Below are 24,187 nucleotides of genomic sequence, written 5' to 3' on the forward strand. Positions count from 1 at the left end.
CTATTTTTTATCTATACAACCTTCAAAGGGCAAGGGAATCATTGGATCGTACGATTGAGAATCCTTCCGTCAGATGTGGCACGTACATTATTTTAGAGTCTGGTTTCAAAATTCAGAAAAATCCGTCTTCAATAGGATGTCGATCGGCTCGGTCAACCAACTAAGACTTAATAACCCTATTTTTTATCTATACAACCTTCAAATGCCTAGATCATCATCGGATTGTTCAATTGAGAATCCTTCCGTCTGATATCTTAAGTACAATATTTTAGGATTTTAGTACAAAATTCGGTAAAATAAATCATCGATAGGATGTTGATCGGCTAGGTCAAAAGACTACGGCTAAATAACCCTATTTTTTATCTATACAACCTTCAAAGGGCAAGGGCGTCACCGGTTCGTCTACTTGAGAATCCTTCCGTCATATGTGGCACGTACAATATTTTAGGATTCCAGTCCAAAATTCAGAAAAATCCGTCTTCGATAGGATGTCGATCAGTTAGGTCAAACGACTACGACTTAATAACCCTATTTTTTTATCTATACAACCTTCAAAGAGCAAGGGCGTCATTGGATCGAACGATTGAGAATCCTTCCGTCAGATGTCCTAAGTACAATATTTTTGAGTCTGGTTTCAAAATTCAGAAAAATCTGTCTTCAATAGGATGTCGATCGGCTGGGTCAAAGGACTAATACTTAATAACCCTATTTTTTATCTATACAACCTTCAAAGGGCAAGGGCATCATTGAATTGTACGATTGAGAATCCTTCCGTCAGATGTGGCACGTACATTATTTTAGAGTCTGGTTTCAAAATTTAGAAAAATCCGTCTTCAATAGGATGTCGATCGGCTGGGTCAAACGACCAAGACTTAATAACCCTATTTTTTATCTATACAACCTTCAAAGGGTAAAGGCGTCACCGGATCGTACGATTGAGAATCCTTCCGTCAGATGTCCCAACTGCATTATTTTAGAATCTTGTTTCAAAATTCAGAAAAATCCGTCTTTAATAGGATGTCGATCGGCTGGGTCAAACGACTAAGACTTAATAACCCTATTTTTTATCTATACAACCTTCAAAGGGTAAAGGCATCACCGGATCGTACGATTGAGAATCCTTCCGTCAGATGTCCCAACTGCATTATTTTAGAGTCTGGTTTCAAAATTCAGAAAAATCCGTCTTCAATAGGATGTCGATCGGCTTGGTCAAACGACTAAGACTTAAAACCCTATTTTTTATCTATACAACATTCAAAGGGCAAGGGCGTCATTGGATCGTACGATTGAGAATCCTTCCGTCTGATGTCCTAAGTACAATATTTTAGAGTCTGGTTTCAAAAGTCAGCAAAATCCATCATCGATAGGATGTCAATCGGCTGGGTCAAACGACTAAGACTTAATAACCCTATTTTTTATCTATACAACCTTCAAAGGGCAAGGGCATCATTGAATCGTACGATTGAGAATCCTTCCGTCAGATGTGGCACGTACATTATTTTAGAGTCTGGTTTCAAAATTTAGAAAAATCCGTCTTCAATAGGATGTCGATCGGCTGGGTCAAACGACCAAGACTTAATAACCCTATTTTTTATCTATACAACCTTCAAAGGGCAAGGGCATCATTGGATCGTACGATTGAGAATCCATCCGTCAGATGTGGCACGTACATTATTTTAGAGTCTCGTTTCAAAATGCAGAAAAATCCGTCTTCAATAGGATGTCGATCGGCTCGGTCAAACGACTAAGACTTAATAAACCTATTTTTTATCTATACAACCTTCAAAGGGCAAGATCATCACCGGATTGTCCAATTGAGAATCCTTCCGTCAGATGTTCTAAGTACAATATTTTAGGATTCCAGTCCAAAAGTCAGCAAAATCCATCATCGATACGATGTCGATCGGTTGGGTCAAACGACTAAGGCTTAATAACCCTAATTTTTGTTCACTACAAGCTTCAAAGGGCAAGGGAGTCATCGGATCGTATATTTGAGAAACATTCCGTCAGATGTGTCAAGTACATTATTTTTGTCTTCGAGTCAAAAATTGGAAAAAATCCGTCTTCAATAGGATGTCATCGCCTCGGTCAAACGACTAAGACTTAATAACCCTAATTTTTTTTGCTACAAGCTTCAAAGGGCAAGAGCATCATCGAATCGTACACTTGAGAAACCTTCCGCTAGATGTGTCAAGTACATCATTTTAGGCTTCCAGTCCAAAATTAGAAAAAATCCGTCATCGTTAGGATGTCGATCGGCTTGGTCAAAGGATTAAGGTTTAATAACCCTATTTTTGTTCACTACAACCTTCAAAGGGCAAAGGCGTCATCGGATCGTATACTTGAGAAACTTTCCGTTAGATGAGGCAAGTACATTATTTTAGGATTTAGGTAAAAAATTCAAAAATTTTTGCATTAGTTATGACGTCGATCGACTCTGTCAACCGACTAATAGTTTTTTTCGTATTTCTATTAACTCGCACTTTAAATGGCTAGATCGTTAATGAATAAAATTTTTTAGACACAATATTAAAGTACACGTCACGTCAAGTTTCTGAGAATTTTCATGAATTTTTTCCGACCTTAGTGCTATTTTTTACAATTTTTAGAAGTTTTAGAATTTTAAAAATTATTTATGTATTATATTCTTAAAAACATATTAATTATTTATTAGAAAACAATTTTTCAGAGATACGATCTGGACCGTATGCTCTGCATCTTTTGATCTGGACCGTTGATATATATCTCTCTCTCTCTCTCGACGTCGCCGCAATCGGCCCGGAACGTCGCCGTGTACAACAGCACCACCGCCAACGTCGATGTTTCAGGCTACGGTTTTGGGCAGCGCCGCCGTCGCAGATGAGCTTCAGGGTGGCCGAGCAGTTGTCGTTGAAGCCCATCGGGGGTTTCGGCGTTGCCTCGTTGAAATCGCCGACCATGGAATCGATGAAGGGTTCGCCGTAATGGGGCTCCGGTTGGGTGGCGGATCGGTTGTCCGGTTGAGCTGTGGATGTGATCTTCTGCGCGTCGGTGTTCTCCGCTGTGCAGGTGGTTTAATGGAGGACGGAAGGAATTCGACCCCGACGAGGACGAAGTCGGGGAACACTGACAAAACCCAGCATTTGCAGATTAGCGGGTCCCATGTCGCGTCAGATGTCTTCGGCTTTCTTCCTCACTCGCCTGAAAACCGCGCGTGCTTTTCACGCACCGGATTTAACCGTGGTCCACCTGGACCCTGGTCCATATTAGAATTTTCGCTCCTAGAAGGCCAAAACAAGAGGGAGATCGAGGAAGCTATTTTCATAAGCAATAGTTTGTTTCTTTTACTTTATAATGGAAAAAAACTATAGCAAAAAGATTTTTTGAGTTCTAAACCAATTCTGGCAGGGAGGGGTTCCATTTGGGATAAAAATGGCAACTAACAGGAATTGAAACACATACAAAGTAGAATCAGCAAACATAAAATTTCATTATAAAAGTTAAAACTTTCAAGCACCACATCCTACAGTCAAAAGTCTAGAAGTTGTTTATACTCTAGAGATCTGGTATTGAATACCAGATATTTAACAAGAAAAAGTGGGGGAAATATCCAAAATATCATAGTAACTCATATTATTACATCAAGCATATTTCAGTGCATGCCACGTAGAATTCCATGAAAGTAGCCACCAGTCATTATGAGTGACACGAGAGATACAACGCCGGCTGGAAATATCTTCCCTGACCTCTTGAAACGAGAGCCCATCACAACCAGAAGGGCAGCAGACAGCCCTGAGGTTGGAGAAATAAAAACCGTTAAGGTTGAAGAAAATAAAGAAATACAACTGCACATGCGCCTAATATGACCCAAAAATATATGTACAAGCAACTGGTCTTATATTCTGAAGGCAGATGTTGGTTTCCTTTGCAAATCTCAAAAGCTAAAATACCATGATGCTAATCAAAAAGGAAAATCCAGGAACTTTGAGTATTTGGAAGAATCAAACAATTGAAATAACAGAGAACATTTTGAAGAATAACTAGAGCAGGTTTTGTCCATAAAGTACAAGAGGTCCTCTCAATTGAACACTAGCAATTAACAATATAGTGCTCAAATATGTAACAGTTTAGCATAGCAGATGATCACTTACCAAGCCCAAGAGATGATGCAAAAACTGTTCTTTTAGGAAGCTCAGTATAAACAAGATAGAGTAAGGATGCTGATATTCCTCCTGCCAACAGTGACTTGTTGCTGCCGCTCTTCAAAAAGCCCATAACGCCACCCACTGTCAACAAAATTAACTGTGAGAGTCCAATACAATCAATGCCATAGACTCAAGATACACACCAAAAACAGAAAAGTGACCTGTTGAAGGACTTGCCATAATGCATAAGAATTGGACATAATAGAGTGATATATTTGTATTGATCATTGCTGTCCAAAAGATCATTATTCATTCCAGAATTTTTTTTCATTCAGTCCACTCTCTTGGGACACAAGATGCTAATTGGAGAACTGAATCTAAACAGGTAATTCACATAACCATCTAGACCTCCTTGTGGAAGAAAGCTTTTCAACGGGTAAGACCCACAAGGTATTTACGACTTAGTGACATTCTTGTGGAATAAGAGTGTCACTCGGTTACAACATTTTCATCTACATGAAAAGGTTGGTTGTAACCGAGTGAGAAAACTTTCCATCTGAAAGATAATTGCTAGAACAACGGATCTTTACATTTTGCTTTAGTTTAGTACATGATACTTAAATAGCTTGGGAAATAAAAACAACGACAAAATCCCTCTAAACTTGAAAAATCTAAGTGTTCCTAGCAGGACACCCATTAGCTTTATGTACAAATCACATCTAAAGGCTTTCTCAGATACTTGAACACATTAAGTCAGCTTTTGGGTACCAGAGTACATTCGAGTAAACTAATACTGATTCAGTTATTGCAGACATAAGTATGCAAAGCTCTCAAGTAACCTATTCAATAATCTCACACCTGAAATGAAAAAACCCCAGGTCATGACAGGAGTCTGATTTTTCTATATTTGAAAGTTGAAACTGTAATCAAATTGGCCACATACCTGCCTGAAGCCGGAATAACATTGTAATCCTAAATAGGGTGTTATAATACTAACATCCTAAGTTCTTGAAATTTTGTGGCATGGTATCTACAATGATAGTGGCTATTAAGTAAGGTTACTGAATGCAAGAGTAAGTCAGTAACATGTTTAGTCCTAAGAAATTAGCATTCGCGTCATTGACTTCGGGTAAATCTGATGGGATGTATGAGCTTCTTGTGGCCTGAATTCGAAAACAAATGCAAATTCAACTCATGAACGTTGAAATGTCATTAGTATAAAAGTTACTGAATGTAACAGGAAGTTCAGTAGCATTCAGGTTGGTAACTTGCTCAATCTGATGGGATGTATCAGTTACTAGTTACACAAGTTGGAAAACAAGTGCAAAATCAAGTCGTGAATGCTGAAATGCAAACTCCAATCTCTAAACACAGGGAAACAAAAGCACAAATCAAGCGTATACATCCTGGTCATTGGCACCCCTGCAAAGAGGACGCTAAGGCCAACCAAACTAAAAAAGGCAGCACTGATTCTAAGAGCCAAGCCAATAGAAAACCAACTAACAGAGACAAAAAGAGCCACTACACTCTAAAACCAAATGGACAAACACACAATTGTAGATTACATTGGAGATCACCAATCAAAGAAGAAATCAAACACAAAGGTCTCTATTTCCTCGCCACTAGTAACCGACTCAAGAATTCAGGCCCAAAACATACCCACAATCACAAGAACAGAAAACAATACAGTCACAAGCTACTAATTTACAGAACCTAATCCAACTAAAACCTAACACATTCGATATCTTCGCAATCTAATACAAGATGATAACTTTTACAAAGCCAATGCAATATGACACTTCTCCAAGCTGAAAATTCATACAATTCGAACAAGCTAATCCAAGTATCTTCATTAAAAGCCAACACATTTGCACAAGATGACAACTTTTCGCAATTCGAACAAGCTAAAATTGAAAGCAAAGCTAGGGTTTGTTTACCTCCAATAAGCAGAGCATAAGCTAGGGTTAGTTTCTGAGACATCGACATCCCCTTCTTCTTGCTACTATCGTCAGCTCCCTCCTCGCTTCTATCGTCACTATTATCCCCTCCTCCTCCTCCGCCGCCTCTCCCGCCAGAATCGCCTCCGTTTCCGCCGCCGCCGCCGATCTCGGGCTCGATCACAATACCCTTAGTGCCAGAATCAACGGTGAATAAGCTGGGAGCTGTAGGATCGGAGACCACCCCGAGCCTCAAGCTACGAGCTTGACCGGAGGAAGCCGCGAATCGCAGGCGCGGAGCTCCGGCGCCGCTTAGAGAAAGAGAAATGGCGGTTCGGGGGTTGTGGAGAATTCCGGTTTTGGGTCGGAGGAGGAGAAAGGAGGACTGAGAAGAAACGCTTAACTCTGCCATGTGAGAATGTGATGATGTAAAGTGAAGCTTCTGGGTTATTTGTTCACTATTTTTACCGTATGGGTATTTATTGCACGTAGAAAGTTAAAAGTCATTTTTACCGTATGATTATCTATAGTGTGTAACTATGTATGTAGTCTTAAAGAACAACAAAAAAATTTGCTTTACCTAGTAAGAATTCTTGGTTCTACCCTTGTTCCCAACATTGAAATTGATTCGTTTTGGTGTTATGGATAGTGAAATATACTACGATGCAAATTACAAGTCGTAAATAAAATTTGGAGTATAGAATGATTATATCGGTCAAGAATGCAACCAAAGCCGGATTAAAAAGAGGAATGAGAAAGCGAATGGCATAACAGAGTGCAGTAAAAAAGTCCACCCCTAGGCTATTGCCGGATTGGGTGGGGAACATGGCGGTTTAAACAAGAGTGTAGATGCTTTACTTCAAGCTGGAAGGCATACGACAGTAAAAGTAGATTAATATTTTGAGATTATCTGTAATCTAGACTAGTAAAATGATCGACGACCATATTAATTTCGCAAAAAAAAAAACATTGAAAGAATAAAATCAATGCATGCATACGTTTTGAACAAAAAATTAATGCATAGAACCCTTGGCAGCGCTGCCAAATTTCGTAAAAAGCCACTGTGGCCGCCGGTAGCCACCGAGCCACCGCCCGGACTGCCACCAAAAAAGAAGAATCCTTTGAACAAAAACATGAGTAACAAAAACATCGTACTTTCTAACTGTATTACGTCCTCCCCCTTTGTATTCATCTATTTCATCAATGAAGGTCTGAGGGCAGCCGCACCAGCCCTTATTTAAAAAAAAAAAAAAAAAAAAAAAAAAAAAAAAAAAACAGTACAGTGTATTTGTCCCGAGATTGGGCCTGTACTCTTAAAAAGAAGAGTTGCCCAGGCCCATAATCAAGGCTCTCTCTGTTCCAGCGTCAGAGCTTTCTCCATTGAACCCCAGAACCAAAACTCGGCGCAAAATTCTACATGAAAAATCAAATTGTTGAAATTTCGTTTCTAGGGTTTAGTCTCGCATGGCGCGAAGAGTAATGGAATGGGCGGGTCGGGCCGATTACATGGGCGGCATTCCAAGGAAGATAGTGATCGGAGCCGTCGGAAGCTTCGCGAAGGCCTGGGTCACCATTCTCAACTCCACCACCGTTCACAATGCGGATACGCTTCTTAACCTAGTCCGCTCTCGCCCTATTGGCCTCCCTCTCATCACTGTAAGCAACCACATGTCCACTCTAGACGACCCGTTTCTGTGGGGTTTCAAGGGCTTTCCGATTTGTGATGCCAATTTGTCGCGGTGGGTTTTGGCCGCAGAGGACATCTGCTTCAAAAGCTCGCCGCTTTCGTACTTTTTCCGGCTTGGTAGGTTGTGATTTGAGGGGTTGGATTTGGAATGTGGCTGTGTTTGTTTGTGTGGTGGGATTTGATTGTGGTTTGGTGATTTTTGGTGCAGGGAAGTGTATACCGATTACGAGAGGCGCTGGGATTTATCAGGAGCATATGAATGAAGCTCTTGAAAGATTGAGTGAAGGAGCCTGGGTAAACCAGTTAATCTCTTTGTTATAGTTGATTGTTCTTGTTGTGATAGTAATGGAGTCTAGTTTCACTTACTGAGCACTATTAAAGTGTTGTTTAGAATGTCAATGTGCTTTGTTTTATGGCACATATGCGACATTGCACTGCTACTACTCATCGAAAACTGTGTGAAGTTTGCAATTCCTTGTTTACAAAGTCATTTTGTAGTGTTTGAAATGTTTGTTTACTGGTGTTGTGGGATTTTATTGTTGGAGTTCAAACTTTTGAATTTCTGCATGGCAGTTGCACACTTTTCCTGAAGGAAAAGTGTATCAGGAAGATGCACCTATAAGAAGATTGAAATGGGGGACTGCTAGTCTCATTGCTCGTGCTCCAGTAACCCCAATAGTTTTGCCAATTGTACATAGTGGGTTTGACAAGGTAATTTTTGAGTTTCTTTACCTTCATCTGGCCATTTGTTCAAATTATTTGTATGCAGATTCATTAAGAGTCAAAGTACATGGTTCTTTGATGTTGGCCAACTGCTCAAGATGCAAATTTCTGACCCCCTTCCCCCTAAATAAGAATGCATTATGGTGCCTACTACACACTAACACAAATTCTCTGATATGAGCGAGGCGGTTTCATATTAGTTATTAGGTTCCCTAGGAAAGTGTTGCTTGTATCCTTCTAATGGTTGTTGTTTGGTTTCATGCTTCCATTTCATAAATAATAATCTTATGTCTCTCTTCATCCAACAAATTCATTTGTAGTCACGTCCTGATTTGAAGTCCTGTGTCAAATGGCAGAGCTTTACCCAGCTATAATGCAGGGTGTGTTCTGTGGACATGTATTAACTTTAATCTTTTCTGAATGTATTGTCTAACATCATAAGTATGTGATGACGAATCTTTGGTGGTTCATTTTGTTCAACTTCGCTAATTGTTGCTACCTTTTAAATTTTCAGGTGATGCCTGACAAATCTTCTCGTGGTAAAAGGCCTCCCTTTCCATTGCTTAATAAGGAAATTAATATAATTGTTGGGGAGCCAATGGAATTTGACATACCTAGAATGAGGCAGGTGGCTACCTCTCTGTCCCCTAAAATGTCACATCCTTCTTTAGGATGGCCAAGCCTTTGCCCAGGTGGTTTGGATGAGGCAGCACAGAGATGTCTGTACGGTGCAATTTCAGAGAAAATCCAAAATGCCTTGGAGAGATTACGAATTTTTGGTAAAAGTTTTACAAACTCAAAAGATCAAAATCCTTGCTAGTTTATGTTTTGTTACAGAGTATGTCAAACAGAAAGAGTAGTGCGTTTTGAGTCTTTTGACCATCTTAACCAAGTTTTGTTTACCAGTATGGAATGCCATCTCTTTTCTCGAGGCTTCAATCACTTACCAAGTTCAGTTTTAAGGAACAGAAAATTCTTCTAGCTCCATTCAATGGCTTTACAGAGATACAGTTGAATTGAGATTTGTAGTTGATTTATATGACTGGTATTGTGAATTCATTTAGAGGGTGCTAGCAATATAACCCATTTTGTAGTTGAATACATATTCACATTCTTCTTCTATTGAGAGAATCCTTACTGTGAATTTTTATGGATAAATTGATGTTTTTGTTTCGGTCTTCCACCAGGGTGATGACATTTTTACCTCATGTGTTGTTATCAATTTTAAACTTTTACGTGTTGTATTATGAAGTTATGTCCGAAATAAAAGCTTTATAACTGCATTCATTACAATTGTGCTTAATAAAATAACGTTCCACTAAAATATCGTATAAATAGTGATTGGTGTTGATGATACTACATACTATAGAGGAAGAGGAAGAAGAAGTAGAAGATCGATTATATTGTGTAGAGGGGAGCCATGGAGTCGAGGGCATTTGGTTTCTTCTTAGCACTCTTCTTGGTCTTCTTGACATCAACTTTCTATTTCTCTGTAAGTTTTTAAATGGCAGTTCTTGGATGGGTGCCAAATAGTTTTGCTAATGTGAATCATCAGCTGTGTTTTGGAAGTCATAGGTTGAGGGTTGGAGTTTGATAACTGGAAGGTTTGAATCTCCAAGTTATGATATGTTTTGATTTTACGGGCTTTAATGTCTTCTTTTAAATGAAAAGGGGATTTCAGAATGACCTGTTATTTGGATTTCTGTAAACATTAAACTGATTAGTAAATTGTACGTTGTTCCATATTTCAGTTTCGAAAACTGGTCCTCGCTATGTAGCAGTCCTTTTGCGCTTCTTCTCTCTCTCTCTCTCACTCTCTCTGTGTTACGGTTTCGTTTAGTATGTGTGTGCGTGTGTTTTTGGGGCGTGTATTAACTTTATCTCTTCTGAATGTAATGTCCAACTTCATGAGGATGTGATGATGAATCTTTTGTGGTCCATTTTGTTCAACTTTGCTCATTTTTGCTACCGAAAACATATTGCTACAGCCTACACAAGGAATGCCAACTCTTTTCTCTAGGCTTCAATCAGTTCCATGTTTAGTGTCCAAAAATTGTAATAAATAGATCCGGTGTTTGAAAATTTCTAACTCGTCGGCAAATAGCGGAGACAATGGCCGGGCACACAAGCCCAACCAAAACAGAATGCATAGATCTATCACTCATGATACTGGAAAACATGATTATGAAGATGATGTGCAAACTGCAAATCAATTGAAATATATATATAGTTGAAGCAAAAAGATTTTGGAAACTACATATGTATAATCGTCGAAACAGCAATTCACTTGCTTCTGTCCATTCCGATTGGTCGACTTGATCGACAAAATTTGGAAGCAAGTTGGTTATTTCTTCATTGATTCTCTAGAGGAATACGTTTATGGATTCAACTGAGTAGTCTATTCAGTGGTTAGTCTAAAATGAACGTCACCGCCAGAAATAAAAACACAGTTGGAAAAAAAATTAACGGAGGGAATGGACAGTCCTCTACTACCTACACGATTAGGCTGCTCAACCTTTTACTGAGACTGTTGGGCTATAAGTGATTAACCGTGCTGGTTTTCATTCTGCAACTATAATTTTGGAGACGGATATTCAAAAGGTCTCTGTTAACAGGTGAGTGGTCACTTTGGGCGAGTGGGAGACTCTCCGTTATGTGACTGGTATTGTGAATTCATTTAGAGGGGTGCTACTAATATTGTCCATTTTGTAGTTGATTGACTTGTATATTTTGTTGAATACATATTATACATTAGCATTCTTCTCCTATTGAGAGGACCAAATTAAAGAGTTGAATGTTAGGAATGCGAAGCTCAACCCTGTAATCCAACACAATTAGTCGATTACAATATCATATGATTCATATCGTAGGGTGGAGGTTATGAATCATATAGTACACTAGGATGAATTAGACAATGAATGGAAAACAAAGCAATATATGATAAACAAGTTGGTAGAGATTAGATTGATCCTCCCCAAAATGTCAACCAACTCTAATTCCATGATCCCCAGCACTTGGCAAATGCTTAGAACGCGCAAACGAATAATTAATCGAATAAGTCGCTGCGGTTAGCAAAGCTAATGATGGATATCACCATTCCTTTCTCTTAAAAAGGTGCATGTCTAGCCCTCTGAATGTCCTGCAGACACTGGACTTCAAATGGCAGAGCTTTACCCAACTATAATGCAGTGGACATGTATTAGCGCTTTAATCTTTTCTGAATGTATTGTCTAACGTCATAAGTATGAGATGATGAATCTTTTGTGGTTCATTTTGTTCAACTTCGCTCATTTTTGCTACTTTTTAAATTTTCAGGTGATGCCTGACAAATCTTCCCGTGGTAAAAGTCCTCATTTTCCATTGCTTTATAAGGAAATTAAGATAATCGTTGGTGAGCCAATGGAATTTGACATATACCTAAAATGAGGCAGGTGGCTACCTCTCTGTCTCCTAAAATGTCACATCCTTCTTTAGGATGGCCAAGCCTGTGCCCAGGTGGTTTGGATGAGGCAGCACAGAGATGTCTAGCTGTACAGTGCAATTTCAGAGAAAATCCAAAATGCCTTAGAGAGATTACGAATTTTTGGTAAAAGTTATACAAATTCAAAAGATCAAAATCCTTTCTAGTTTAAGTTTTGTTATGAAGTATGTCAAACAGAGAGAAGTTCGTTTTGACCATCTTAACCAAGATATATATACTAGAAAACAAAGAATGCCATCTCTTTTCTTGAGGCTTCAATCAGTTCCAAGTTCAGTTTTAAGGAGCAGAAAATTCTTCCGGCTCCATACAATAGCACTACAGAGACACGATTGAATTGAGATTTGTAGTTGATTTATATGACTGGTATTGCATGCATGTGAATTAGTTTAGAGTGGTGTTAGCAATATTGTTCATTTTGTAGTTGAATACCTTCACATTCTTCTTCTATTGTGAAAAAGAGTCATGATTTGGTTATCGGTGAACTTTGTAGGATATTATTTGACAACAATCCCAGCACGTACGGTGAACTTAAATTGATGTTTTTGTTTGTTTCGGTCTTCCAGCAGGATGATGACATTTTTACTGAATGTGCCGTTATCAGTTTTATACTTTTACGTTTTGTATTTTGAAGTTGTGCCTGAAATAAAAGCTTATTTATAACTTCATTTGTTACGATTGTGCTTAATAAAATGATCATAATTAGAAATTACGTTCCACTAAAATATCGTATAAATAGTGATCGTTGTTGTTGATACTACATACTATAGGAGAAGAAGAAGAAGGTCGATTACATTGTGTAGCGGCTAGCCATGGAGTCGAGAGCATTTGGTTTCTTCTTAGCGCTCTTCTTGGTCTTCTCGACATCAAAATTGATTCGTTTTGGTGTTGCAGATAATATGATATTTGAAATACCCTGTGAGAAATGGGTTCATACCGGCCTGGAGTGCGCTACCGGTGTTTGGTTTATAAATGGAGAGAGCTAATAAGTATTGTAATACAGAGTGCACTAAAAGAGGTCACCCCTACGGAACTTGCGAAAGGGTGCCGAATCAACCATCGGTTACTAATCAACAGTGTTATTGCTACGACCCTGTGCCATGCCCCCCTGATAATTGGTATTCTTGAAAAGTTCTAGCTTATCATAAATGAGTCCGTGATTCATAAGTCCAATTCTAAAGTATTGCATGCATATGTTTGCATGATTTTTTTTTCTTTAGCAATCTCTTATGAATGTAATGTCCAAGTTCATAAGAATGTGATGATGAATCTTTTGTGGTCCATTTTATCCAACTTTGCTCATTTTTGCTAACGTTAAACATACTGCCAAACGAGGAATGCCATCTTTTTTCTCGAGATTTCAATCAGTTCCAAGTTCAGTTTTAAGGAACAGAAAATCCTTCTGGCTCCATTCAATGGCACTTCAGAGATACAGTTGAACAAAGATTTGTAGTTGATTTATATGACTGGTATTGTGAATTAATTTAGAGGGTGTTGGCAATATTGTCCATTTTGTAGTTGATTTTGTTTGGCTCCAAAACCAGCTTGGCTGCAAACAGTCTCTTTTGCTGCTGTGATTGCGCGAGCGTGCCAGCACCGTGGGGTGCAGTCGTCGGGGGAGTCCCTTGACTTGACTTCTGACTCAAACGATGTGGACGAGGAGAGCACCAACCTCGTCACAAGGTTCTTTTTTCTCCCTTTCGGAAAAGGACTTCTTGCCTTACGGATAAGGGCTTTGGTTGTGATCTCTTCGCGTCACCGAATCGATACTCAACGTTGTAGGTTGAGCAAAGCAATCACTGGGAAGTTTGGAGAAAGCACGGGTTTTGCTAAAGCGTGACTTCAGCTTCGCTGGGTTGCGAGGGCGTTACCCTTGCTTCGCTGGGTTGCAACTAGGTTGCAGGTAGGTTTGCTTCGGAGAGGCTTTGATAATCTGTGTGATTAGTTGATTTTAGAGTTGTCCTTGATTCGTCCTTGAAACCTGATATTTATACCTTAGGGTTTCGACTGTTCCTTACCATAGAATGATTATTGATTGAAGTTTCCTATTCAATCTCCGCTACTTGATTCCAATAAGGGCTCGTTTTCCTTATGGATCCCGGAATGGGTGAAGCTGTAACCCAAACCCAAGTAGGTTTATTTTTGGGCCTCATGTATCGGCCAGCTACGCTAAATCCCCTAAGGAATCTTGCCAAAAATACTTTTGGGCTCAAACAGATTTAACTTGTATCTTTTGTTGAATACATTTTTTCTCCTATTGAGAGAACCGAAAAGTGAACTGTTAGGAATACGAAGCTCAATCCTGCAATCCAACAGAGTTAGTCGATTACAGTATCATATGATTCATATCATAGGGTGGAGGTTACGAACCATATATAGTACAGAAGGAGGAATTGGACAATGAATGGAAAACAAAGCAAGCAATGATGAACAAGTTGGTAGAGATTAGATTAGATTGATCCTCCCCAAAATGTCAATTTGGCAAATGCTTGGAACGCGCAAACGAATAATGAATGGAATAAGTGGCTGTGGTTAGCAAAGCTAATGATCCATTTGCTTGTATCAAAAGTTTACATCATCATTGTATGAGAAAATTTGTTGCCCTCTTGATGGAAACTGTATCTACTTTGCTGTCTCAAAGCATAAAATTGCCTTTCCCTTACCTGCTGCTATAAATTATTTGGTGTAGTGCAGTTGGTTTGCTTTTAAGTATTTGTTCTTATTAGCCTCATTTTGGGCCTCCTCAACTTTTCCATGATTGTCTTTATTGCAATTCAAGCTGCTAGGACTGGTTCTTCTTTCTGGTTTTCATTGTTTATGGTTGACAATACCAGAAAGCAATAAAGACTTGCATGATATAGGAATAGGAGAGACCTATATTTGTTTCCCAATAAGTGGCATTTCTCGTGAGTATTATTTAAAACACCACATTCAATATAATCATACCCTCTGAACTCTTCCTCTACATGCTTTGGGATAAGCCGGCATAGCCTGCCATTGAAAACCAGTCATATGCTATATTTTTGGCCTTTTCTATTCAAACAATATGCAATTTCTATTAAGCAAAATACCTAGTGTCTACATGTGTAGGTACATAATGGGATTATGGAGCCCAAAAATCCCCTTGTTTATAAAATGTGTATATCACTCAATAATCAACAGTCATGTGGTCCACTCCGCATGTACTTTTGGACATGACATGATGCTTTTGAGAAATTTCTTACCTTCTAAGAGATGGGTGGGTGGGTATGTCCTTTCTTAGCACAAGAGTTACACCTTCAGGGTTTGGCAGAAGAATTTTCAATCGACGCATAAGATAGTCTCATATGTTATGTTAAATTTTAGAGTTAAATTATACCTTATATGAACGCACGGATAAAAAAGTGATGTAAATCATTGTATTAAACAGTTATTACACAGGAAAAAAATTGGCAGTTATGAATCTTAAGATTATTATTAAATGAACTCAAATCCAATTGTTTAAACGATAACGGTTGACAATCTGATAACAGAACATTATATCATTTTCGGAACTAAAATGAAATTGTTCCATACTTCCATAGTTGGAACTTGGAAGATTAAAGTTAGATTTGGATGGGACCATGGAAAAGAACAACCTGGAGCAGGCAGCGGCCTGTGGGTGAAAGGCCCAAAGTTGGCATCTCCCGCCCCCAAAGCATCCCCAAAATGACAACATCACCCCCTCCAAACCTTTTCAAAATGATACCCACATCATCTTCCACAATCATTGCCTACGTATGGGAGGGCCATTTACGTAATTTCGAAATTCAAAAAGTTTTGGAGGATTGACAAACACACAAAGTGACACAACGCACAACGCTGAGAAAAGGTGGAAGCTTTAAATAATAATTTGGCACCCGAAATGACGAAACAGCCCTTCGTCATTTATAATAGTCCCGTGAATCTCTCCCTGCTTTCCAGTAGACAAAGGTCTGGTTTTTTTTTTTTTTTTAGCTCAGATCTCTCTCTCTCTCTCTCTCCTCTCGGTTCGTTTGTGGTTTGAGAACAAGGGTCAAGTTTCAGAGAGACAAAGACCGACCCTGTTCTCTGTTTCATCCCATTTGTGAATGTCACATTTCATTTGGGTTCATATTGTTGTTGATTCCAGCTCGATCTGTAAGGTAGCTCAGACCCAAAAGCCCCACAAAGGTAGGAGCTTTCTTGTTCAATGGTGATTATCTAATATGTATTTTCAATTTTCCGGGTTTGATCATTAATGGGTTGGTGGGTTTTTGTTCAACTATGGCTTTTGAGCGATAAAGTTTTTGGCTTTGTTGTGTTTTAATGGTTGTTGTTGTTGGTTTCAAGAGATTAATGGGTTGTGTGTTTGATTGGAAATGGGTTTACATAGCTGTTTTTGGCATTGGGTTTCTTTCGGCTTTATTATTAGGTAGCAAAAGAAGGGTATATATAAATCTCACCAATGGCTGTATAATAGGTGCATGATTGAGGAGCTGGAATTGGTGTCTGTGGAAGTAAGGTTGTGTGTTGGGCTGTAGTGAAATGACAATGGATCTACACCCATCAATGGCGCAAAGTGTGAGAACGAGTAGGTCCTCTTTTAGCTCCAGCAATGGCAATGAGGATACTCCCGTGCACAGCTCTACGGCCTTTTTGAATGGGGATGATTATGACAGCGATAGCTCCAGCGTGGCACCACCGTAAGTTGCTTGCCTATTCCTCTTGACCAATGTCACAAAAGACTGTAACTTTTGCTTTCAATGCCTTCATTGTACTGTTTATGAATTCGTTATGCCAATATAATGTGTTAGGTTATTAGAAATGGAATTGAAGTGAGGCATGAAAATTTATAGACGTGTATGAAATGAACATCAACGTGTTTATTCAAAATAGTATTATTACTGTGAATGGTTCTCAAACTTATCGGTTAGCAAATCTCAAGAAGGGTCTGCAACTGACTTATGATGTTGTATTGCCTCTTACTGTCACCATTGCTTCCACTTGCAGTACTCCAAGGACGCTATCGATGGATATCCCAGCAGAACTTGCTGGTGCCATACCCTTGATTGATAGATTTCAGGTAGGAATGTACATTTTCTAACTATTAATATGGTAACCCAAGTTGCTTACACAAACAAATATGCACACACTATCCTTTGGATTGTTAGTTCCACAAAAATCATATTAGACAAAGACATCAAGTACTTACTATCCATTATTTTATAGGTAGAGGGATTTTTGAGGTTAATGCAGAAGCAGATTCAGTCTGCTGGAAAACGGGGGTTCTTTTCTAAAAAATCTGTTGGTCCTCAACCTCGAGAAAAGTTCACTTTTGAGGACATGCTGTGCTTCCAAAAGGTAAGTAGATTCTATGTTTCACTACATCATTATTAAGTATAAGCTCAGAACCCTTTAAAGAGCTCACACACGCTTTTACAGGATCCTATACCTACATCCTTACTTAAAATCAATAGTGACCTGGTTAGCCGGGCAATGAAACTGTTCCAGACCATTCTGAAGTACATGGGAATAGACTCATCTGACCGATTTACTCCACCAAGCTTAGATGAAAGGATTGAACTTGTTGGAAAGTTGTATAAGCAAACATTGAAGCGAACAGAGCTCCGTGATGAACTTTTTGCACAGATTTCCAAACAAACAAGAAATAATCCTGATAAGTATGCATCTTTTTTGCCTTTCCCAGTTTCTTTTATTTTTGAAATGATTTTGGCATGTAGATGATTTTGTATGCTTGATATGTTACCTTACCTGATTTATTTTTACATAACAGGCAATGCTTAATTAAAGCATGGGAATTGATGTATTTGTGTGCATCCTCCATGCCCCCTAATAAGGACATCGGCGGCTATCTGTCTGAGTATGTCCATAATGTTGCACATGGTGCGAATATTGACTGTGATGTTCGAGTCCTAGCATTAAATACTTTAAATGCTTTGAAGCGTTCTGTCAAGGCTGGACCAAGGCATACAATACCAGGCCGGGAGGAGATAGAAGCACTTTTAACTGGTCGAAAGCTTACAACAATAGTGTTTTTTTTGGATGAAACTTTCGAAGAAATCACATATGACATGGCAACAACAGTGGCTGATGCTGTTGAGGTACCTTCAAGCTCAACTTTACAGTATTGCAACTGTGAATTAAACCAACTTATATCTATGGTCCTGAATTGTCTGAATGATTGATGGCATATGCTTAGACTTTACCATGTTTGTAACCTTTAAGTCCTTATCAAGTTCACTCTGATTTCAGTTTTGTTCTTTAAAATTTCTCAAATCTTATTAGTTCTGGTTCAACTTTTTTGCAGGAACTTGCAGGGATAATTAAATTGTCAGCATTTTCTAGCTTTAGTCTGTTTGAATGCCACAAAGTTGTAACGGGCTCGAAATCACCTGACCTCGGAAATGGTACATCTTTTACTTACTCCTGGAAGGCTTCCTATTATTGCATTCAGTGAACTGTTTCTCTAATGTGCATGCTCTTGTTATTCAGAGGAGTATATTGGCCTAGATGACAACAAATACATAGGGGATCTGTTGGCAGAATTTAAAGCAGCAAAAGATCGAAGTAAAGGAGAAATTTTGCATTGCAAGCTGACATTTAAAAAGAAGCTATTTCGGGAGTCAGATGAAGCTGTAGCAGATCCAATGTTTGTGCAGTTGTCCTATGTTCAAGTGCGTAATTCCTGTAGAATCATTGTTGAGCTGCTTAATCCATTGTTTTATCAGTTTGGTGATGTTCATATTCGTCGACATGTTGCTAACTTGCTCTTTGAACAAAACTGACGCAACTGTTGCTTCAGAGCTGTCAATGTGTGAATGCGTGGGCATAACAATTTCTATGCTACTATTTTACTTATAGAGTTTGGTTATATTGTTACAGTTGCAACATGATTACATCATGGGAAATTATCCTGTGGGAAGAGACGATGCTGCACAGCTTTCTGCATTGCAAATATTGGTTGATATTGGATTCGTTGGTACCCCTGAATCATGCAAGTTAGTACCGTCCCTAATTATTTCTTATTTGTGTTTACATTTCGCTTTCATCTTGTATAGCATTTGCAAACATATAGGTAGTCCCGTATTCTTTTTATTTTCTGATTCCAATTTGTTGAGAATAATATTTTTCAGTGACTGGAATTCGCTTTTGGAACGCTTTCTACCTAGACAAATTGCAATCACACGCGCAAAACGGGAGTGGGAGTTGGATATTCTTTCCCGTTACCATTCAATGGTAAAATGGAACTCTTTATTTCAGTGAATGACTAAATTTCTCCAATAGAAGCTACTGTTAATCTACTTAAATTCTGCAATTTTTTTTTCTGTTTTTTGTTTTTTTACAATGGAGCATTCAGTACCTGGCAATGCAAATCAGTTGTACAATTTCTTCTCTACAGCTGTGAAAAAATTAGAGACAACATTTTTGTATAACTGTTTACATGGGATTTTTATTTTATTTTTTTATATAAGATACCTTTTGTTATGTGGTAGCAAAACTTGACAAAAGATGATGCAAGACAACAATTCTTGCGAATACTGAGAACACTTCCTTATGGGAATTCAGTGTTCTTCAGTGTTCGCAAGATAGATGATCCTATTGGACTTCTGCCCGGGCGGATCATTTTGGGAATCAACAAAAGAGGGGTGAGTTTGAGTGTGTATATTTATATATGTGAATTTATATTTAAATGTACCTTGTTTTAATCTCATATTGACATTATGATGTTTCATTCTACAGGTTCATTTTTTTCGTCCTGTTCCAAAGGAATATCTACATTCAGCAGAACTAAGAGACATAATGCAATTTGGTAGTAGCAATACTGCTGTTTTCTTCAAGATGAGAGTTGCAGGTGTTCTTCACATATTCCAATTTGAAACTAAGCAGGTTAGACACCTCTGTATGTTAGAAGTTTGCTTTTCTATCCAGAAAATTTGCAATTTGCTGATTGTTCATTTAAGAAGTTTCAGGCTTCTACACCTTTAGTTCTTTATTCTTTTTATTTTATTTTTTACTTCGTTGCATTTCTCCTTTTCATTCAGGGTGAAGAAATTTGCGTTGCTCTTCAAACACATATAAATGATGTCATGCTGCGGCGCTACTCTAAAGCTCGGACTGCTTCTAGTGGTTCGACGAATGGAGATATTTCTAACAATTTGAAGCCCTCTGATGAAGTGCATGAAAAACGTGTACAAGATTTGTCAAAAGCTGTTGAAGAATCTCAGCGGAATGTTGATCAAGTAAGAAACTAACTTTTTAATGTGCTGAACTATTCAATAACTGTAACGAATTGCTTTTCGAAAAACTAATTGCTGGTTGAATTAATAATAATATTTGCATCGAACACAATGACTCTTCTAAGGTTAAGGAGATGAGTTTATGGACCTTTAGTTCTTTGATTGAATATGTATGTGGAACAACATAGTGCAATGATACTTTATAACCACATAGGTCATCTTAATAACAGCTTTACATGATTGCTTGCTGAAAAGCAATTCATTATATGACCTACTTGGTCCCTCCTAGTAAAGGGGCTTGCTATGATAATAACATCTGCTCCATGTAAAATATAAGCCTTTTATTATTTGGTAAAATCTCTACACATTATTAACGAATTGAGTTTAATTAATCCGTATGTTTCTTCAGTTGCTGGAAGAATTGCGTGAAAAACAAAAACAAGAAGCGAAACTGCAAGATGATTTGGATAATTTAAAGCAATCATTGGCATCTGAGAAGCAAAACTTGTCAGAAGTTGCAGGCGACCACAATAGACTAAAGTCATTGTGTGATGACAAGGACAAGGCACTTCAGGTCAGTGTGATTAGTTTTGCATAGTTATTCTTTGCAGTAAGCTAAGGTTGAATTCATTCTAATTGATTCCGAAATCTCTTAGGCTGCACTGGCAGAGAAGAAGAGCTTGGAAGCACAGTTGGCAAAGCTGAGTAATCAAGCAGTGCAGAAAAATGACAAGACAAATCTGGTTGGTGGAGGAAACAACCAGGTAATTTGTTGGCAACAATATATCAAATGCTATCGATTCAATAAATTTTGTTATTTCAAGTGATAGAAAAATCACCATGGACTGTATTTTGATATCTTACATAGGTTTTGGATAAACTCAAAGATGAGATAAAGCTTTGTACTGAGGAGTTAAAAGAAAAAGAAGAAACTATAAGGAGACTAGCAGATGATAAATTACTACTGGAGCAAACCATATCTGGCCTTGAAAAGAGTAAAGCTGATGAGGTGATTCCTTTAAAAGATGAATTCGGTGCTGGAATCTTTGTTTTTCCTTTTGAGTTTTTGCCTTTATGTTTTATGGTAACACAAAAGAGAAATATATCCACTGTGAGTGTTCTCTGCAGATTGATTCTCTTGAGAAAACTTTTGAGCAAGAGCGCAAAGCATTAAAGCTTCGAGTTTTTGAAATTGAAAAGAAGCTTGAAGGAGTTAATCAAGAATTAGCTGTTCTAAAGTCAACTCTTGCAAGCAGGAACTCTGAGATTGCTGCATTACAGAATAACCTAAAGGAATTGGACGAATTGAGAGAAATGAAAGAGGTGATGATTGGATTTTATTTTATTGTTGCTCTTACTTGCTTGGACGTATTTTACTTTTAAGTTTCTTAAAATTGAGAGTACTTTGCCAATTAATATGTGTGATTGCAGGATATTGATAGAAAGAATGAGCAAACTGCCTCCCTCTTGAGGATGCAGGGGGCTCAACTAGCTGAGATGGAATCCCTTTACAAGGAGGAACAACTTCTAAGGAAGCGCTATTTCAACACCATAGAAGGTTGGTATTTTCTCAAAATGTTTTCAACATGTAAGTGAGCATTCTTTTAATCTCTCACTATTTGTGACAACTAAAATTTGGTCCCGTTGTACACCTCTCAGATATGAAAGGCAAGATCAGAGTTTATTGTAGATTAAGACCTATGAGTGAAAAAGAGATTGCTGAAAAACAAGGATGTGCAGTTTCAAGTATTGATGAGTTTACGGTTGAACATCCATGGAAAGATGAAAAACAGAAACAGCATACATATGATCGTGTATTTGATGAGCATGCTACCCAAGAAGATGTGTTTGAAGATACAAGGGCAAGTTTCTTTCACTCTCATTTTCCTTTAATTGCTATGAAATATATGTCACTTGTAATCTATTAACAATTTATCCTGGCCTAATGCAGTATTTGGTACAATCTGCCGTAGATGGATACAACGTGTGCATATTTGCTTATGGGCAAACAGGTTCTGGGAAGACATATACCATTTATGGTGCAGAAACTAAACCTGGACTTACTCCTAGAGCTACTGCAGAACTTTTTAAAATCTTGAAGCGAGATAGCAACAAGTTCTCATTTTCTTTGAAGGTATATGTTCTAAATTTTATAAAATGAACAGTTGTTACCACTCAAATTAAGTTTCTGAAATATGTTGCATTGATGCATCTCTCCTATTTGGTTTATGCATACACTAGTATTTACAGCCCTCAGAGACTAGTATGTATGTTCCCCGCCCCCCCAAAACACGTGGTGAATAAAAAACCAGACTTTTATCTATTAAAATTGGAAGGAAATATAAGGAGAAGTTGATCATATCTTGTTCAACCCCCAGAAACATATACAGAAACCTCATCTGTTGTCATTAAGCCTTTGAATTCATCTATATATTCTAATGCAGGCATATATGGTGGAATTGTATCAAGATACACTGTTAGACCTTCTATTGCCCAAAAATGCAAAGCGTCCAAAATTAGATATCAAAAAGGATTCAAAGGTAACTGTTTTCCACCTTTATAAGTCGTGTATACTTTGGATTCAACCTTTTATATTTGAATTGTTCCTGCATGTTTGAGGTCATTCTTAAGGGTTATTTGTGGTGCTAGGGCATGGTATCAGTTGAAAATATAACGCTTCTATCAATTTCAACACATGAGGAACTGAAAAACGTCATTCAAAGAGGATCTGAACGACGGCATACGTCAGGCACTCAAATGAATCAAGAAAGTTCAAGATCTCACCTCATAGTGTCGGTTATTATTGAAAGTACCAATCTTCAGACGCAGTCTGTTGCAAGAGGAAAGGTATACTATTATTCAGCATAAAATGTCTAAATATTTTCCTATACACATTCGATAAAATCATACAGATAATACACATTTGTCTGCATTTAATTCTCACCCTTTTCCTTCCATTGTTATCCTGAACGAATCTGGCATTTACTTGTAATGGTAGAATGTAAACTTTAAAGCCTGGTTTGATTGTTTGGAATTATGATTACTAATATCTTTCATTCACTTAATTATTTGCAGCTAAGTTTTGTGGATCTTGCTGGTTCGGAAAGAATAAAGAAGTCAGGTTCTGCGGGCAGTCAACTCAAAGAAGCTCAAAGCATCAACAAGTCACTTTCAGCACTCGGAGATGTGATTGGTGCTTTATCTTCTGGTGGACAGCACATACCCTACCGGAATCACAAACTAACAATGTTGATGAGTGATTCCCTTGGTGGTAATGCCAAGACGCTGATGTTTGTCAATTGTTCTCCTGCTGAATCAAACATGGATGAGACGTACAATTCTCTAATGTATGTTCTATTCTTTATTCACTACAGAAGTTTTTAGTCTTGCATTACTTTGATTCACTTCTTGATTATGTATAGGGACCTCTGTATGTAAAACAATTCATTGATTTGTGCTGATTCAGGTATGCATCAAGAGTTCGAGCAATCGTGAATGATCCAAGCAAGAATGTATCTTCAAAAGAGATCATGCGACTGAAAAAGTTGGTTTCTTATTGGAAAGAACAAGCTGGAAAGAGAGGAGAAGATGAGGATTTAGAAGAAATCCAGGACGAGCGACCACCAAGAGAGAAAGGAGATGGCCGGCACTCCATGTAATGTTTCCCTTGCACACAGTGGGAAAATTCAATACCAGAAATACTGGTTTTGCAACATTGTAGGCAGAATTTTGGGAATGTAAACTAGGGCTTCAGCAAGGTGTACCGGATCAGTATACTAGATTTAGATCGATTATCTGTTGTAGTTGCTATTTGTAGGATCTTGATGACCTCTTTTTCTCATTGTACTATGAATGAGGATGTTGTAATTTAATTAGGAGGATATAAGTTGTACACTTGTACAGTCTACATCTTGTGTATATATTTCAAACTCTTCTTAATTTGTATATGGAGTTCTTCTCATTTTTTAATTCAAATCGTCTTCTGCACTGTAAACATATCT

The 24,187-nt window shown here is 38.1% G+C and overlaps 3 protein-coding genes across 3 annotated transcripts; 2 read left to right on the forward strand and 1 right to left on the reverse strand.

Annotated features, from left to right (window-relative positions):
• Positions 1–3,445: 3,445 nt before the first annotated feature.
• Positions 3,446–6,492, reverse strand: LOC133714916 (protein FATTY ACID EXPORT 2, chloroplastic-like). The gene is made up of 3 exons (XM_062141202.1): positions 6,062–6,492; positions 4,131–4,265; positions 3,446–3,771 (listed from the first exon to the last, which is right to left on the reverse strand). Exons 1-3 carry the CDS (start codon positions 6,471–6,473, stop codon positions 3,632–3,634), a joined length of 687 nt encoding a protein of 228 aa, XP_061997186.1. The 5' UTR covers positions 6,474–6,492; the 3' UTR covers positions 3,446–3,631.
• Positions 6,493–7,392: 900 nt separating this feature from the next.
• LOC133727150 (N-acylphosphatidylethanolamine synthase) lies at positions 7,393–9,649 on the forward strand. Its single transcript, XM_062154775.1, has 5 exons — positions 7,393–7,865; positions 7,957–8,042; positions 8,322–8,459; positions 8,986–9,250; positions 9,378–9,649. Exons 1-5 carry the CDS (start codon positions 7,526–7,528, stop codon positions 9,431–9,433), a joined length of 885 nt encoding a protein of 294 aa, XP_062010759.1. The 5' UTR covers positions 7,393–7,525; the 3' UTR covers positions 9,434–9,649.
• Positions 9,650–15,904: 6,255 nt separating this feature from the next.
• Positions 15,905–24,131, forward strand: LOC133714923 (kinesin-like protein KIN-14E). Its single transcript, XM_062141206.1, has 24 exons — positions 15,905–16,119; positions 16,409–16,631; positions 16,939–17,011; positions 17,158–17,289; positions 17,371–17,609; positions 17,723–18,050; positions 18,257–18,356; positions 18,442–18,623; positions 18,832–18,947; positions 19,083–19,185; positions 19,443–19,595; positions 19,690–19,836; positions 19,992–20,189; positions 20,596–20,760; positions 20,843–20,950; positions 21,055–21,195; positions 21,315–21,509; positions 21,618–21,744; positions 21,846–22,048; positions 22,138–22,320; positions 22,631–22,726; positions 22,836–23,033; positions 23,262–23,533; positions 23,653–24,131. The coding sequence occupies exons 2-24, from the start codon at positions 16,474–16,476 to the stop codon at positions 23,843–23,845; spliced, it is 3,810 nt and encodes a 1,269-aa protein (XP_061997190.1). The 5' UTR covers positions 15,905–16,119; positions 16,409–16,473; the 3' UTR covers positions 23,846–24,131.
• Positions 24,132–24,187: the final 56 nt, after the last annotated feature.

The sequence above is a fragment of the Rosa rugosa genome, chromosome 1, assembly GCF_958449725.1.
Source record: "Rosa rugosa chromosome 1, drRosRugo1.1, whole genome shotgun sequence".
Classification (NCBI taxonomy): domain Eukaryota; kingdom Viridiplantae; phylum Streptophyta; class Magnoliopsida; order Rosales; family Rosaceae; genus Rosa; species Rosa rugosa.